General features: G+C 39.0%; 1 protein-coding gene across 4 annotated transcripts in view; it reads left to right on the plus strand.

Moving 5' to 3' along the window:
- Positions 1-11,813, plus strand: part of CERT1 (ceramide transporter 1) — a 75,082-nt gene extending 63,269 nt beyond the window's left edge. For 3 of the 4 annotated variants that reach the window (XM_074857021.1, XM_074857022.1, XM_074857023.1), the window contains 7 exons: positions 2,862-2,957; positions 3,630-3,762; positions 3,877-3,947; positions 5,228-5,356; positions 6,157-6,286; positions 7,173-7,309; positions 9,646-11,813. In XM_074857021.1, the coding sequence (XP_074713122.1) occupies positions 2,862-2,957; positions 3,630-3,762; positions 3,877-3,947; positions 5,228-5,356; positions 6,157-6,286; positions 7,173-7,300 (687 nt within the window). In that variant the 3' untranslated portion in view covers positions 7,301-7,309; positions 9,646-11,813. Of the gene's footprint in view, positions 1-2,861; positions 2,958-3,629; positions 3,763-3,876; positions 3,948-5,227; positions 5,357-6,156; positions 6,287-7,172; positions 7,310-9,645 lie in introns of those variants that run through there. The other variant, XR_012627208.1, reaches the window with a different exon arrangement.
- Positions 11,814-17,078: the final 5,265 nt, after the last annotated feature.

Below are 17,078 nucleotides of genomic sequence, written 5' to 3' on the forward strand. Positions count from 1 at the left end.
GGTTATATTTGCACAACACTAATAGACTTATCTCGTACTCCAGTAGTCAAGTTAGTTTTTCAAGTTTGTTTTTGTTTGGGAGGAGGAGAGAAATCAAGTAATAGAAAGCAAGTTTGATTCCAAAGATAGGAACTGGTTGTCTGTCAGGCTATGGGTACATGGACAGTTCAATATAAGGGAAACTCATAGCTGCTAAAATGTGGGCCTCCTCATTTTCACCTTTTATGCCTGTGATAACATTTCTGCATTCATATGATAAACCTGAGTATCAGAGCACTAGTGTGGCTGAAAAACTAAGCATTTAAAAACAAATCTGAGGTCAACCAGCTCCTTATCACAGTAATGCAAATTGAAGTTAAGGATCAGGATCAAATGGACTACAGTCAAGTTGTTGTTCTTTTCAGCTGCCGCATGAATTATACTATGTAGAGGTTACTACTGAGTGCCTTTGAATGCAGCTTCAAGTTAATTGACTCACTGCAGAAAGGATGATCATCTTAAGCTATCAGAAACTATTCTCCCTGCCATACATGCATCCCCCCAGATATTTTCCCTAGAACAAATTTCTGCCAGATCAACAATTAGTCCACCTGTTCTGATGCTTCATTGCTACTGAACAAGCAGGTGAAAGGCAACTGAGAGCACGAAGAGAAAAGCCGCACACCTTCTTTGCTGGCAATCTGCTCTGGACCTTATTAATATGAAACTGGCCTCTGTCCCCAGGCTGAGGGTTTAGCTTTTGGAAAGGCAAGCTAATATCTTGATTCTGAATAAATGTGACTTGTTTCTAGACTTCATTCATACGAAGGGAAGTTTGGTATCAATAAAAAGTCGAGTAGAAACTTGCAGCCTTGTTTTTAAGATTGAGAAGTAAACATGTATTCTGATGGGACGTGACTTTTCACTGTGCCTCAAAGTCATTGATTTATCTCTGCCAGTTGAGTGGGAGGTTGTAGGCCTAAAGTACTGCAGATGTGTTGCAGATCACTTTCTTTTAAAGGACTATCAGATTTTGAGTGAGCTGTTCTCAGGGCCTTTAAAGTGAAGAACTTCCCACTTAATGATCCAGCCAAGGCTGCATGGCACACAGGTTACAAGTATTTTTGCATACCACCCCTGCAGCCTGCCAGGAACCCAGAGGTAATAGTGTGGTCTCTCCAGTGAGAAACAAGCTGTGAATCTTGACTCTGTGCCTCTGAAACAGGTGCAGGTTGGCAGACAGCAACCATTGCCTAGATTGCGTACGTTTTGGACAGGTAGTATGCACAAGGCAGTTGTAGGTATTGCAATTCCTTGGTGAAGCAGAAGTAAGAAAGTGTTTAGATTCCACTCCTGTGGATGCCACCTCCTCTTCTTCTATTCCCCTCATCCCTCTGAACTTAGAATGAAGCAAAAAGCAGCAAAAGACAAAACTGACATATAAAAGCTAGCTTTGTCCTTTAATAGATTAAGAGCTAGGGGAGAAGAGACATAGGGACCTGACAGTGTTGCAGTTAGATGTTGGGAGCATGGCAAGGATTCTTTTCTAAAAGAAGTGTGACCTAGAGCTAATAAATTGAATATTTAAATAGCCCACATTCTTACCTGGTTTGGATTGTATGTACTGTCATTGTTTCACCAGAAAAAAAAAAGACGACTCTTGTAGGAAACCTGCTAGTAACATATTTCAATTCTATAACAAAAATATAATTAAGTATTCTTTAATTTTGCTTTCTACTTGTTGCATTACTTGTTCAAATATATGTTATTTTATATGCACACTAGGCTTCATATTAAAGTTGTGCAAAACTACATATGGGTTCAGGCCATTAATCTTGTGATTGTGCACCTCTTAGACTAATCTTTGTCTTGATCAACTAACCTTTCCTTGTAAGTGCTTTTCCTTTTGGAAAAAAAAAAAAAGGGTACTTCTAGTAATTCAGGAAAGTAGTGTCAATCACATGGACTTACTTGCTGTGACAAGTTTTAGTAGTCACCTACCTTTTGGGTGGAAGAAAGTTAAAGTGTTTCCAGTACTTGTAAATATCCAGTACTTGTACACAGCAATGGATACCTTATATTTTTTGCTTCTGTTCTTATTTGGGGAAGAGTAGGATCTGGAAAGGGGTGGGGAGCCAAAAAAACAGAAGGAGTTTGTAGATCTAAAATAAAAATCCATTTCCTGTCCCAGCACTCATTTTCATGCACATTATATGGAATAAAATGAGGTATTCACACAGCTTGATAAAAATGTATCAAATACTTGGCCTTTAAGAAAAGCACACAACTGTCTAGCTAAATTTTTAAATGAGTATTTTATAATACTAGAGTCTCTGTATCATCATAATCTTCTTGAATGTAAGCATTTCTGTTCTTTTTTTCTAGCTGGCAACTGTGCAAAGATGCCAATGAAACAAAATAGGCATGCTTTGCTTATGACTGTTTCCTTCATTGCTCTTCCAATATGATTTTTGATATGTGTTCTTTTTACAGCTTCTCTGTCTTCTCCCTATTCCCCCCTGCCTTTGTTCAGCTTTTTAAATGCTCTTCAGTGAATATCTTAGTGCATTGTAATTCTGTTTAGCGGTACCTCAAGTAAGTTCTTATATGCTGAAATAAAACTTAGGTAGAAATAATGGTTTTAGAGGTGCAAAGGAAGGATAGGAAGTATCCATGAAGAATGAAGTTGGAAGTTGAATCAAGATCTTTGCTTTTGTTTCTGAAGGCCAGAAGTATCTGCTTAACCTGCAGTAGAAAGCTTTGTTGTCCAAATTCAGCCTCTGCACAGGATTTGAAGTATTGTCTTGTGGTTTCCAATAATGTACAGTCTCTGCCCAAGAAGATGAAAGGAATGAGTTAATGTGTGGTGTTTTCCTTTAAAGGTGGAAGAGATGGTACAAAACCATATGACATATTCCTTGCAAGATGTAGGAGGAGATGCCAATTGGCAGCTAGTGGTAGAAGAAGGAGAAATGAAGGTAAAGATTTGGGGGGTTGTTTAATTGATATGGTAATTGAAATGATACGCTGTGAAGACAGATACTTTCAGCCTGGTGGACTTGGCAGTGTTAGGTTTACAGTTGGAGTCAATCTTAAGGGTTACTTCCGACCTAAGTAATTCTGTGATTTTCTGGGAATACTATCACTCAGCAAGTTATGCTGTTTAAAATTCTCTAAGAATAGCATTATTTAAGTTAGGACTGGAGTCCACAAGAGCTGTGGCTTCTGATATATTTATTCATATAAAATCCTGTGTAACTCTTGCAATAGCTTTGTCTTTGCAGATTCCTTTCTCATTCTCTCCTACTTAAAACTTGGTATCAATATGATGTGTAAATTCTATGTACCAAAATGTTAGGGTAGCAGGTTACTGTGTTGGCTGCTCTACTGTGCTTGTATGGATCCTCGTGCATAGTGATAAACAAGGTAGCTTAATCATTTTTGGAGCAGACATTCTTAAAATACTGGTATTTTAATGTGAATTGCCATGTAAGAATGTCTTCATGGTAGTTACAAGAGAACAACACTGACATGGCAAATTGTTCATGTGTTAGTCTTCTAGGTAAGTGTTTTTTTAAAAAATCATGAAATTTTAAAACATGAACAGTTTTAACAAATTCTGTTCTATATTTCTTTGTATTTGGCTATAGGTATACAGAAGAGAGGTGGAAGAGAATGGAATAGTTTTAGATCCTTTGAAAGCAACCCATGCCGTTAAAGGGGTAACAGGGCACGAAGTTTGCCATTATTTCTGGAACGTCGATGTTCGTAATGACTGGGAAAGTAAGGAATTAGTTCTTAAGATCTGCATGTTTATCAGCAAGGATATTGTTTATAACATTGACCTAATATCTATGCTTGTTTACTGATGAATTTTTTCCCCCCCTCCTCTTTTAGCAACAATTGAAAATTTCCATGTTGTGGAAAATTTAGCTGATAATGCAATCATCATTTACCAGACACATAAGGTAATAACACTTCAGCTGTATGCATATCTTACTGAGACAGTCTGGGGCATATATGTTCCAGTTTTATTCTGAATACTTTAATGGCTTAACAACTTAAAATACTGTTCAGAACAAGTTCTCTATTAAACTGCAACTTTTTCAGTTTTTCAAACATGTCATGATAGCATAATTGTGCATGTGTCTGATAGAGCTTGTAATAACAAATGAGAACTGTTTTTATCACTGCCAGCAAGGCAAGAGTCATCTAAGGCAAGCAGAAACAATAAATCAACACTGACTATAAGAAAGAAACCTGTACCATTGTATTGTATGTTTTGTTGTAATAATGCAAGCTATTGTTTACCACAATAAGTTAACATACACATTTGCATTATGAGGTGATATAATTGCTGGTACAACATTTGTTCTTGTAACTTCATTATGGTTTTTTCCCTTTCAAGTTCTGGTGTAAATTTACTAAAATATTAATTTGAATTATCACTCAACAACTGTAACTTAAAGTTTCAAAAAAAATGGGAATTAAGTATAGAGATGAATCTTTAATCTTGCATGATTCCAAGTATTAGTATACTCAAATATTAAACCAACTATTTTTCTTTGACAATTTTACCACTAATGTGGCTACCTTAAAAATTCTGTAACAGAGGAGTCATGATAATGAGTAAGACAGTTGTGTAAACTGTGTAGTGTTGTGGTAAAAGCTAGACTTTTTCCCTCCGTTGAGTGTCAGGAAAACAGCTTTTGTATATTTTCTTATTTTATTAGACATTTTGCTTCTGAAACATTCCCTTAGGTAGTATCAGTTTACCATATCTGTCTTACTGAAGTAGTAGCTTTTTGAAACAATATTTGTTTTAAATATTTCTCTCCCTTTCTCTGGAAACATAAGTGACTTGTAGATCCATCTATTTATAATTAACCACTAGTTCAGTTTGTAGCTTACAAGCATTAACTAAAATGTAAACCTGAGGTTGAGGGAACAGGAGGGAAACTGCCTCTTCATGTTGGTCTACTGAAAAAGTTATTTCAGCTTGGCTTTCTGCATTTCGAAGGCCTTAAGCTTTTGCCTTAAATCTTTTAAAGTTAAGCATAACCATATGATGCATCTGTACAAACAGCTATGTTCTGTTTCATTTTTGAAAATGAAATTACTAACTTGAAGAAACTTTTATTTAAATAACATGACTGACCTGGCTTGCCTTGCTTGTTTTTTCCATTAAGGATAGTAAGTACTTATTTTGCAAAACTGGAAAAGCTTATATTCAGGTGTTTTTCTGCAGAGGGTGTGGCCAGCTTCTCAAAGGGATGTGCTGTATTTGTCTGCCATCAGAAAGATACCGGCATTCAGTGAAAATGATCCTGAAACATGGATTGTGTGCAATTTCTCTGTGGAACATGACAGTGCTCCTGTAAGTATTATTTTCATTCTGTCAAGTTCTGCTTTTAAGATAACTTTCTCGATTACGTGGTAATGCACATGCAATACTAGTGTGAGGGAGGTGAGGGGTTATGCAAAAATACAGTTTATTTAAACCAGGTGATACAATGACCTGATGAAGGCATTATCAGCCAAAAGCTTTCTTGCCTTATCTCAACAGTTGACAGATCTAAGGTTGCAGCAGAATGGAAGCAAAATTTCTGGAGTTGTGAAAGCATTTTAAAGAATTGAGGTGATTTTGTATGGAATCAAATCAATAACTCTTTGGTATTGTCGGATATAGAAGTAGGGTTTTATGATTGTAGATACAGAATCTGTTAAACCTCCATCTTACACAGTTCTGCCTTGGTTCTCTCAGTAGCAAAGATTGTTTTCTGTGGAATGTTTGTGTGTTGATTTCTATAGGAAAAGGGGAATTTCTATGGGAAAAAGCTTTTCTAAGGGAAAAGCTAACTGATTTGTAAATGCTGATACATTATTCTTTCAATGTTTCTCTACTTCTTTGTCACAATAATTGAAGTAATTAACTTGTAATATGTATTAAGCAAGCAGAAACCTGAGATTCAGGCATTTTAGTTTAACCCTTTCCCTATTCACCATCTACCTTTCATTTCATTCACATTCATGTTACATCCACGTAGTGCTAGAATGCAAACTCTCAAACACAGCTTCTGGAGTGTCTTAGACTTCATAGTAAGTTAAAATGTTAGCAGTCAAGTATGCTAAAACAAGTTTAGTCTGAGGTTTACAAATGTTTCATTTTTTTGTCAGCTGAACAATCGCTGTGTCCGTGCCAAAATAAATATTGCTATGATTTGTCAGACATTAGTAAGCCCACCAGAGGGGAACAAGGAAATTAGCAGGGACAACATCCTATGCAAGATTACATATGTAGCTAATGGTAAGTCTAAAATTTTTCACTATGACATTCATGATGTATGCTAATTCTGGGGAGCTGAATACCGGCAAAAAAGCTTGATGTAGTTTTCTGTCAAATTTATATATAGCATCATGCTTTTGGTCTTCATGTTCAAAAGACTAATGTGCTACATGAATCAGTGAGTGGGTTTATTCATTGTGTTGCATTCTGGGAGGAATAAACGTAAGTGGTGTGTCTGAAAAACTGGTTCAGTAAATCTTTGCTATATAGGAGTGCTGTAATTTGTATTAAATCCTGTACAAATAATACTATATGGTGTTAAACTCTGGTGTAAGCTGCTTGTTTCCTTTTTAGAAGTTTCCCAATTACTTAAAATTTTCATTGATAATTTCTGAGCTATGATTAAGTGGAAAACAGCAGCTTTTTCAGCAAAATACTTGCCTTGTGAGTTGAAGTGTATTTTAAAATCAGTTTGAATTGTGTTTAAAAGTGCTTTAAAAATAATTTGTAAGACATTGGCTATGTAGCAATTCTGCAGACAAATGCAGCAGTTATTAAAAGGTTACGACTGGCTTCTGTTTTCTTTGAAATAAGTAGTAACTTCAGTATCTTTCTTTTGCTTCCTGGAAGTTGTTAGAGAATATTATCTTCCATTTGGACATTCCCCAAAGACTCACAGCACATGATGTTTAAAGCTTTCTAAATAGTGGCATCATAGAACTGGACTGAGTTTGAGTATTAAGAGTAGAAGGTGCTACAATATAAGCTGTAAGGGCATAAAAAAAATTGCTGATAATTATTCTTTCCTGTTACTTCAGAAAGTTGCAGGAATAACAAACTTACATTTTCTTTCTAGCCTTTAGCGGATTTGCTGTATTTTAATGTCTGTCTGCCTCTCTACTTCTAGTGAACCCAGGAGGATGGGCGCCAGCATCAGTGTTACGGGCAGTGGCAAAACGAGAATATCCAAAATTCTTGAAGCGTTTTACATCATATGTGCAAGAGAAAACAGCAGGAAAGCCTATTTTATTCTAGTATTAGCAGGTATACATTCATATTTTTCATTCTTAATTCACTGTTGTACATTTAAGGCCAAACAGAAGTATGCAATCTAGAAGTCTTACTATGATTAGCATTAATTCAGTGCTTGCTTTTAATACATGTATGCAATATACTTTTAAAAACATTCCTCTGATTCTGTAATGGTTTGGGTTGGAAAGGACCTTTAAAGATCATCTAGTCCAACCCCCCTGCCATGGGCAGGGACACCTTCCACCGTCCTTGTGTTGGGGGCCACACAGCTGGACACAGTACTCCAGGTGGGGTCTCATGAGAGTGGAGTAGAGGGGGACAACCACTTCCCTCAACCTGCTGGCCACACTTCTCTTGATGCAGCCCAGGACACCGTTGGCTTTCTGGGCTGCAAGTGCACATTACTGCCTCATAGTCAGTTTTTGATCCACTAACACCCCCAAGTCCTCCTCCACAGGGCTGCTCTCAATCCACTCATCACCCAGCCTGTATTTGTACTTGGGATTGCCCCAACTCATGTGCAGGACCTTGCACTTGGCCTTGTTGAACTTCATGACGTTTGCATGGGCCCATCTGTCAAGCCTGCCTAGGTCCCTCTGGATGGCACATCCCTTCCCTCCAGCGTGTTGACCGCACCACACAGCTTGGTGTCATTGGCAAACTTGCTGAGGGTCCACTCAATCTCACTGTCTGTCTCGCCAACAAAGATGTTAAACAGTGCTAGTCCCAACACTGACTTCTGAAGAACACCATTCGTCACTGCTGTCCACTTGGACATCAAGCTGTTGGCTGCACCTTTATGAGTGTGACCATCCAGCCAATTCCTTATCCTCTGAGTGGTCCATCTGCCAACTCAATGTCTCCAATTTAGAGACAAGGATGTTGTGCAGGATAGTGTCAAATGCTTTGGCCAAGTCCAGGTAAATGACATTGGTTGTTCTTCCAATGCTGTAACTACGTTGTAGAAGGCACGATTTGCCCTTAGTGAAGCCATGCTGGCTGTCACCAATTACCTCCTTATTTTCCATGTGCCCTAGCACAGTTTCCAGGAGGATCTGCTCCATGATCTTGACAGGTACAGAGGTGAGACTGACTGACCTGTAGTTCCCCAGGTCTTCCTTTTTTCCTCTTTTTAAAAAGGTGGGTTATGTTTCCCCTTTTCCAGTCCATGCACTCCAGCTGGTCACTGACACAGAGGGTGACATCCCCTCCTCATCTCCCCTGCCTGTCCTTCTTAAGGAGCCTGTATCCTTCCATTCCAACACACTCCAGTCATAGGAGCCATCCCACCATGTCCCTGTGATGCCAGTAAGATCATAGCCCCGCAGGCACGACATACATATATTATTAGCATGAAAAAAAGGTGCACAAATTATCAAGTATTAATTTTTGTAGACTTGTTTATGTTGCAAGTTTTTGCATACATACATAGTTTATGTAGAAGTATTGAAAGGATGAATTACTGTGTTTTCTCAGCTATCATAAGCATTTAACACTTGTTCTGAAAAGAATACATACTGAAGTTTCCCTAGAGCCTCATGAGGTTTTGATATCTTAAATTCTACTTATATATACTTATATACTACTTATATCTACTTACATACTTAGTATAGTATGAAGGTCAAAGTATTCTTTTATATTAACAGAGCAGTTTTGAACTAGGATTTTTACTAATGGAACTTTCTTGACTGACCAGTGTGAATTACTGGAGTATTTAGAAATTGTGACTTAAATTTCTAGCCTTCCTGATGAGCCTAAGAAAGAAAAGGGATTTACAGAAGTCAGTGGACGTATTTTAATGGTATACGTCATTTGGCTCATTTAAATGATTGTAACATTTAAATGATGATATGACATTAGAAGAGGATTACTTGATCACTTTTGGGGCTGTCGGAATCTGTCAGACGTAAGCCTTAGTGCTAAGTAAGGCTTTACTTAATTTTTGTTAGTGTAGACTCTTGCTATGTGCTTAATTGTGTATAACTGTAGTGTCAAACCATCAAATTTCATTTGGTGGTTCTAGTATTACAGCATGATCTGAAAATGAGTTTTTATCACTTTTTCTTTGCATGACATAGGCTACCTCTATTTTGGGGTTCTATTTACTGTGTCAAACTTCCAAAACTCTTAGTCATGTGAGCCTTCCATAACAGGTAGCCCTGCAATGATTCACACTTTTATTTGTACATCGTTAGAGAACTAGTGTATGGAAGAACATGGCTGTTGTGAGCCAACAGTCCAAACACAATTATAGCAGTGCTGATACTATTAAAGTTGTTTAACATTTCCTGTTTCCTGTTAGTGTTGAAACTTTTCATTGCTGTATTTTTGTCTTTGCTTACCTGCAGCTATCAGAACAAGACTGGGTGAGCATTCCACGTTGGAGAAGTGACCATGCATAGAGCACTCCATGCTGGAACGAAGGATCTACAGTCTTTTTATGGCCCAAGTTCTAGGCTTTGTATACTGAAGTGAATATACTGTCTGAGTATCTGAAATTAGCGCTCTCCTGCTAACTTTTCTTGCTGAATCAGTGTGTAATTATAAATACATGTATTGATAACATGTATATGGCTCTTTTTATTTGTTTGCTTAAGGAGAGGAAGAACACATACAGCTTTGGATCACAAACATGGGTTACTGCTTTAATTTTAAACAAGTTGCAGAATTTCACTGTCAACCTTACGAAGATACTCATGCAGTTTTTCTGCATGTCTAAAGTACAGAAGACAAATTCACATATAGCATACTGTATGTGCTTTACATGCACAAAAATCTATGTGGTGTTTGGGGGGGGGGGCGGGGGGAGGGACTTCAGTAAAGCCTAGGTGACTTATTGGCAGGATTTGTTTTGCTTTGCATAATCATAGATCATTGCTGCTGGTTTCTATAATGAGTCATCTTGTTACATAAAATGTCAGTTAATAACTGAGGGCTGTTGATATCCTTATGACTTTGCCTTTTCTATTGTCTTACTCTTATGACGATATTTGGTTCTGAAGGAGTAAGAGTGTGAAAAGCTTTATTTTTTTCCAGATACCTTTATATTTCTATTGTATTTTTTAGTTATGTAATATGTGCTACAGATTTTTTGGTTTTAAACATGATCCGGAAATATCTAGGAAGATTCTGTGTGAGAGGGTAGGAGACTGCCTGAAAGGAAGTCATCTGTCCATGCTATATGTGGACTGCTTTATTGCATGATATCCAGGGCTTTCCCCAAGCTGTGAGAAGGTACACTATAATACTTATTGGGAGTAATTTGGACTACGTAAAACCAACATTCCCAGTCTAGAATAAGGATGAGTACATTATTCTCAGATCCTGCATGTGTGTTCCTCATCTTAATAAAACCATGCTGTGAGGTCCATATAGAAAATTACTTGTCTCTTGATCATAAAACCCATCAGAGCTATAAGGATGCATAGTTCTTATTGGAAAGTTCCCTTTAGTTGCTGTGAGAATTTAAATGTCAGATATTTGTCTGCCTTTGGTTCTGGAGATGCTCATTAGGAGAGGACTGTGGCAGATTGGTACTGACTTTGAGGTCTTTTATCCATGTCCCATAGTCAGAAACTCTTCAGAGATTGTTCAGTGTTTCACTGACCTGTGTATCTCAAGAAAAAAGTTTGATATATTTTTTCAAAAGAAAGCTGAAAGTCTGTATTTGATACTGAATGGTAGGTGCCTGACAATAAATATAATACAGTAACCTAAGGAAGATTTGGTAAATGATTAAATGTGATCTGCACAGTGTTGAAAAACTTTCTGTTCATCTTCTCTGTAGAGATGAAATCATAACATAACACAGGATTACACATGCATGCAGATTTCATGCTCCATAACTCTTCCCTTTTTCACATAATCATCACAATCATTCAGGTTGGAAAAGACCCTTGGGATCATCAAGTCCAACCATCAGCCCTACTCTACAAAGTTCTCCCCTACACCATATCCTCCAGCATCTCATCTAAACGACCCTTAAACACATCCAGGGATGGCGACTCCATCTCCCTGGGCAGCCTGTTCCACTGTCTGACCTTTATTTGCCTTTCTTTAATGGTGTGCATGGAATATGCCTTATTACAGAATTATTCTGTTAATTTGAATATGTAGAAAAGTGCCTATATGGTAATGCTAGTAAGGCAAATAAGATGAAAATTTGTACTTGTTTACTGTATCACCAGTGAGCATTTTATATAGCGATGTTAAAAAAAAATAATCTTATACCTCAAATGTACTTCATCTTTTTACATCAGCCAAGCAGTGGTTCATTCCACCATAGCCACTGATGGGAACGTTTAAAAAAAAATCCAAAATATAAAGAGTTTAACTCCTTATTTGCTGTTTCTGGTAATTGTTGGAACATGGATGAGTAATTTAATTGGATAGCTTTATTTTACAAAGGTATGGAAAGTTTACAAAGCAGTATATGAACTTATATCATTAGTTGCATTTGCACTAAATGTGATGTACTTTTGTGATTTATTCTGTAAATAAAAATACACTACAGATACTATTTGTAAAGAATGTTTTACTTTTAGATAAAGGCACTGGTACTTCACTACAGCTAGCCCTGCCCAATCAGAGTTGTAAGAGGCTTCTTAAAGAATATGGAAGGAGTTGCAAGATTGAGAAATCAGTATAAATTGACCTCTTCATAAACAAATTTTAAAAAGGCAGTTCTCTGTAGGCCTCTCAGATTGTCCATGTGAAAATAGCCATTAGATCCTTTCTTCTGGAAGGGATCTTGTACGGTTTTGTAAAGTTTGCTCTGTCTCTTGAGCCCATCCCTCTTTTCAGTCACTGCCACATATCTGTGTACCCTGCCTTCACTGCTTCCTGTTAATGGATTGTAGTATTTATACACCTGTGATGCTCTTTACAGAAGCAGTTCCTGACTTCAGAATGGATGTTTCTACAAGCTGAACCAACTTGAAGGGCTGAGAATGCAGCAATCTTCTCCATCAGGTATCATTCTCTGACTATCTGTGTCTGTTTGGAGAACTTCAATTCTGAAGGAAATTACTTCATAGAACTTGTATTGTTAATGAGGATGAGATAGATGGTCATTGTTATCCTGTCTGAGAACCTGAACATCTTATTTTGACAAATTTATCTGTGAAAAATGAAATGCACTTTGAAGAAAAAAACCCCTTTTACTTAATTGGGCTGAGCTGGCTTATCTGAAGTTGTGCAGATTCTCTTTTATCAGATTGTCCACCTGTATTTTTGTCAAGTTGTACAGATAACACTGTATTTGAATTGCCACTGTTCATCTACAGACTTAAAACATGAATCATATTTTTGGGTACCTTGAGTGTGTAGAGTGTAACTGTTCTATAATAGCTTTATGATTCTAATAAGTTTTAAAAATTAGAAGTTGGCTCTTCCATGTTACAATCACAAATTTAAAACCAGTATTTAAAAGTGAAAAGTATTAAAAATTATGAAGAAAAATCCTGGCTTGTAGTTATTTCTAACTTTCAGTGCTTTGGAGAAATTTAGTTAAAACATTTTAACCAACTTTTAGGTCATGGATAAAGTTATATACAACATTATAGTGTAGGGAAAACATTTAACAGGAAAACAGTTTGCTTGTATTACTGAGGTTACTGAGATGAAAACTTGAATGCCGTGTTAGGTTATATATTGAAAAGCTCATTTTGTGCTAGTATATCAGAGGCATGTTAAAGATGTTGCTGTACAGTATCGTCTTAATGTAGAGCACTTCCAAACTATTTCAACTCTTGTCTTCATTTGTACAGAATTAATAACATTGTAGAAGTTTCCATGGGAAGAATAAAGATTCAGGACTGAGGAGTGCCAGAGGATAAACTTGTGCGTTTTTCTGAAGTATGAATAATTTTTAAGAACTAAGATGAGCTTCTGTAGAGCAAGCTTTCTTAATAGCAGAAATAGGTGGTGCGTAGTAGATCAGTAACATTCCTACCTTTATTTATTAAGCAGGGATTTCTACTTTTTATATAGTACCTGATAAAGTTATAGGAACCTTACACGTATGCAAGTCTGGAGGAACAGTTTGAGATAACAAAGTACTAGTTGCACAAAAAGAAAACTTTGCTGCATCGGGGCTTGGGCAGTATATTGCAACACATAGAGTGCTGAGGTAAGCCCTACTGTTGAAGAATGCAGCTGTTTTAGCTGGCAAAAAGAAATCCCCCAAAATAAAATAAAGCATTCTTGCTCCCATAGGTTGTGTGTAACTTAGAAAAACATGTACTTTCCAGTCAGGAGAGGGGTGTTTCTGTAGCTGTCTGTATAACCTCACTATAATTCGACCCTAGATAAAATGAATGATAATTAGGGATATGCCATGCGGTTTACCAATGTGTATTGCTAATAATATTGCTATTATCTTTAGGCTCCAGCTATAAAAGCTAAGTTTCATAGAATATTTCATTAGATAACAGGGATGCACTTTGAGCATTAAGTGCCCGAAAGGTCTGGTTTTCTTCAGCTGTCATTGATGCAGTAAGCTTTTTTTTTATTTGCACATCTGCCTCTTCTAAGCATAGACTACAACTAAAATAAGAAAAGGTGGTAATGTGGATTGCTGCAATTTTTAAGGTTTTGTTGTCGTTTAAACCTGGCTGGCAGTCAAGCACCACACAATTGCTCAATCACCCTTGCCTGCCTTGGGGGATGGGGGAGGGAATTGGAGGGGTAAAGGTAAGGCAACTCATAGATTAAGACAAAAACAGTTTCATAATTGAAATAAAATAGACTAATAATAATAGTAGTAATAGAAAATACAAACAGGTAATGCAAAATGTGCTTGCTTGCCACTTCCCAGCTGGCCATCCTGGAGAAGTGAGAATCCCGAAACCACAGTCCCAGAGGAGAGAGCACTCTCTAGTTGACCCTCATCCATACACTGAACATGACCTGATGTGATATGGAGTATTGCATTCCCAGTTTGGGTCTGCTGCTCGGGCTCTGCTCCCTCCCAGCTTCTTGTGCACCTGTGCACTAGCAGGACATGGAGAGTTGAAAGTCCCTGATTTCTTAGCAACAACTAAAAACATCAGTGTGTTACCAGCATTATTCTGATACCAAATCCCATACTGAATCCAAAACACAGCACTATTCTAGAAAATTATCCAAGCTGAAACCAGGACAGTCTCCCCCCTTATTCCATACTATTTACGTTATGCTCAGGTTCCACAGTTCCCAACACATTCTAAGTAATTACCATCCCTTTCCCTGGTCTTAGATGTATCCACACAGGTATCATTCCCTTAGTTTATGGCCATCCTTCCAGAATGCACAGGGAGTTCATTTAGTCCATAACTTCAGGTTCCATCTGTCCTGACAGACTTTTAAGGCAGGAGGGGTGATGTGGAGTTGGCTCGGTCGGTGGAGTGGGTGACCTTGGTCACAGCAGGGGAATGGCACGTAGTCTCTGCTACATTTGGAGCTCATAGCTGATGTATCTGGCACGGTCCACGCTCATGGTCTGCAGGCTGAAGATGTCAGTCTCAAGGAAGTTGCTGGGCACCAGTTCCTGGAATCAGTACTGGCTCTATCAAAGCTCTGTTTTTTTCTTATATTAATGTGATACCGTTAGTATAATATGTATCAACCATAGCGATGACAATATGCAATAACAGGGTTGTTTAGCAATTAATATCATACAGCTCAATTCACCGTCTATTTTCACCTAAAATCAAATCTCCCTGAGGCACACATGGGACTTCCTCGTCTTTCTGCATTACCCACCAAGCGCACCCTGGGCAAAAGTAATCCCACGCATGGGTTTACCTTTACCTGAGTCAGGAATAACCCAGACTGTCTTCCCCAGTATATTTTTAATGTGCACTACAGGGACTTTGTCCCCACCTACAGTAAATAGAAGTATTGACTGAGCAGGGCCGGCCTGGTTGGCAGATCCTCTAGTACTGACTAACCAGGTGACTTTTGCTAAATGCATGTTCCAGTGTTTGAAAGTTCCACCACATCAGTGTAGTTCATAGCAACCCATTGTACTGCCCAATTTTCCGAGAGGCTGGTGCACGATAGGGGATCTGATGTACCCACTCAGTGCCATCTTCTTTGGTCCAAGTGTCTATGAGACTATTTTGGAAATGAGTCCTATAATCTGACTCAATTCTTTGAGGTACCATGCCGCTACACGACTTGCTTTTCAAGGCCCAGGATAGTGTTCCAGGTGGTGGCATATATGTTTCCAACCATCCACTGGCTGCTTCCACCATTGTGAGCAGGTAGAGTTTGCCGTGCCGAGTTTGTGGGAGTGTGATATAATCAATCTGCCAGGCCTCCCTGTATTTATATTTTAACCATTGTTCTCCATACCAAATGGGCTTTAACCATTTGGCTTGCTTGATTGCAGCACATGTCTCACATTCATGGATAGCCTGTGCAATAGCGTCCATGGTTAAGTCCATCCCTTAATCATGAGCCCATCTGTATGTTGCATCCCTTCCCTGATGGCCTGAGGAGTCATGGGCCCAGCGAGCAATCAATTTCTCACCTTTATGTTGCCAGTGCAGATCCACTCAAGCCACCTTAATCTTAGCAGCTTGATCCACCTGTTGGTTGTTCTGATGTTCTTCAGTGGCCCAACTCTTGGGTACCTGAGCATCTATGTGACGTACTTTCATAACTACATTCTCTACCCAAGCAGCAATATCTTGCCACCTCTGCGCTGCCAGTTGCTCCGTTTTCACTGCTGTAACCACCCCCACAGGGGATTTGCCGCCATCCGTGAGTCGGTGTAGAGACAGAGCACTGGCCACCTTTCTCGCTCAGCGATGTCCAAGGCCAGCTGGATGGCTTTCACCTCTGCGAACCAACTCGATTCACCTTCTCCTTCAGCAGCTTGTGTGACCTGTCGTGAGGGGCTCCGCACAGCAGCCATCCACCTTTGACGTTTCCCTACAATGTGACAGGACCCGTCAGTAAACAGGGCACATTGCTTCTCATTATCTGGTAGTTTATTATATGGTGAGGCCTCTTCAGCACGTGTCAAGTCTTCCTCCGGTGCCATTCCAAAATCTTTGCCTTCTGGCCAATTTGTGATTACGTCCAATATTCTTGGGCAACTGGCGTTTCCTATTCAAACCCGCTGTGTGATCAGTGTGACCCTTTTACTCCACGCGGCATCGATTGTGTGGTGTATAGAGGGGACCCTGGCCTTGAACACCCAGCCCTGCACTGGCAGTCAGGGTGCCAGGAGGAGCTGTGCTTCAGTACCAACCATTTCCAAAGCAGCTTGAACCCCTTCATATGCTGCCAGTATCTGCTTTTCCGCTGGAGTGTAGCGGGCCTCAGATCCTCGGTATCTGTGACTCCAAAACCCCAGGGGTTGGCCTCAGGTCTCCCCTGGTGCTCTCTGCCAGAGACTCCAGGTAGGGCCATTCTCCCCGGCTGGGGTGTAGAGCACATTTCTGACATCTTGTTCAGCCTGGACTGACCCCAGGGCTACTGCATGAACTGTTTACTGTTTAATTTGTCCAAAGACTTGCTGTTGCTCAGGGCCTCATGTAAAAGAATGATTTTACTGGGCCACTTGATAGAGAGGGCTTACAATCAGTCTGTAATGTGGGAAATGCGTCTCCAGTAACCCAAAATGCCAAAGAAAGCTTGTGCCATTTTTGCTAGTCAGGGGGGACACAGCTTTTATTTTATTAATCACGTCCATTGGGAGCTGATGATGTCCATCTTGCCATTTTATTCCTAAAAACTGAATCTCCGGTGCAGGTCTGTTGACCTTACTCCGCTTTATGGCAAAACCAGC

This window comes from Strix uralensis, chromosome Z, assembly GCF_047716275.1.
Source record: "Strix uralensis isolate ZFMK-TIS-50842 chromosome Z, bStrUra1, whole genome shotgun sequence".
Taxonomy (NCBI): domain Eukaryota; kingdom Metazoa; phylum Chordata; class Aves; order Strigiformes; family Strigidae; genus Strix; species Strix uralensis.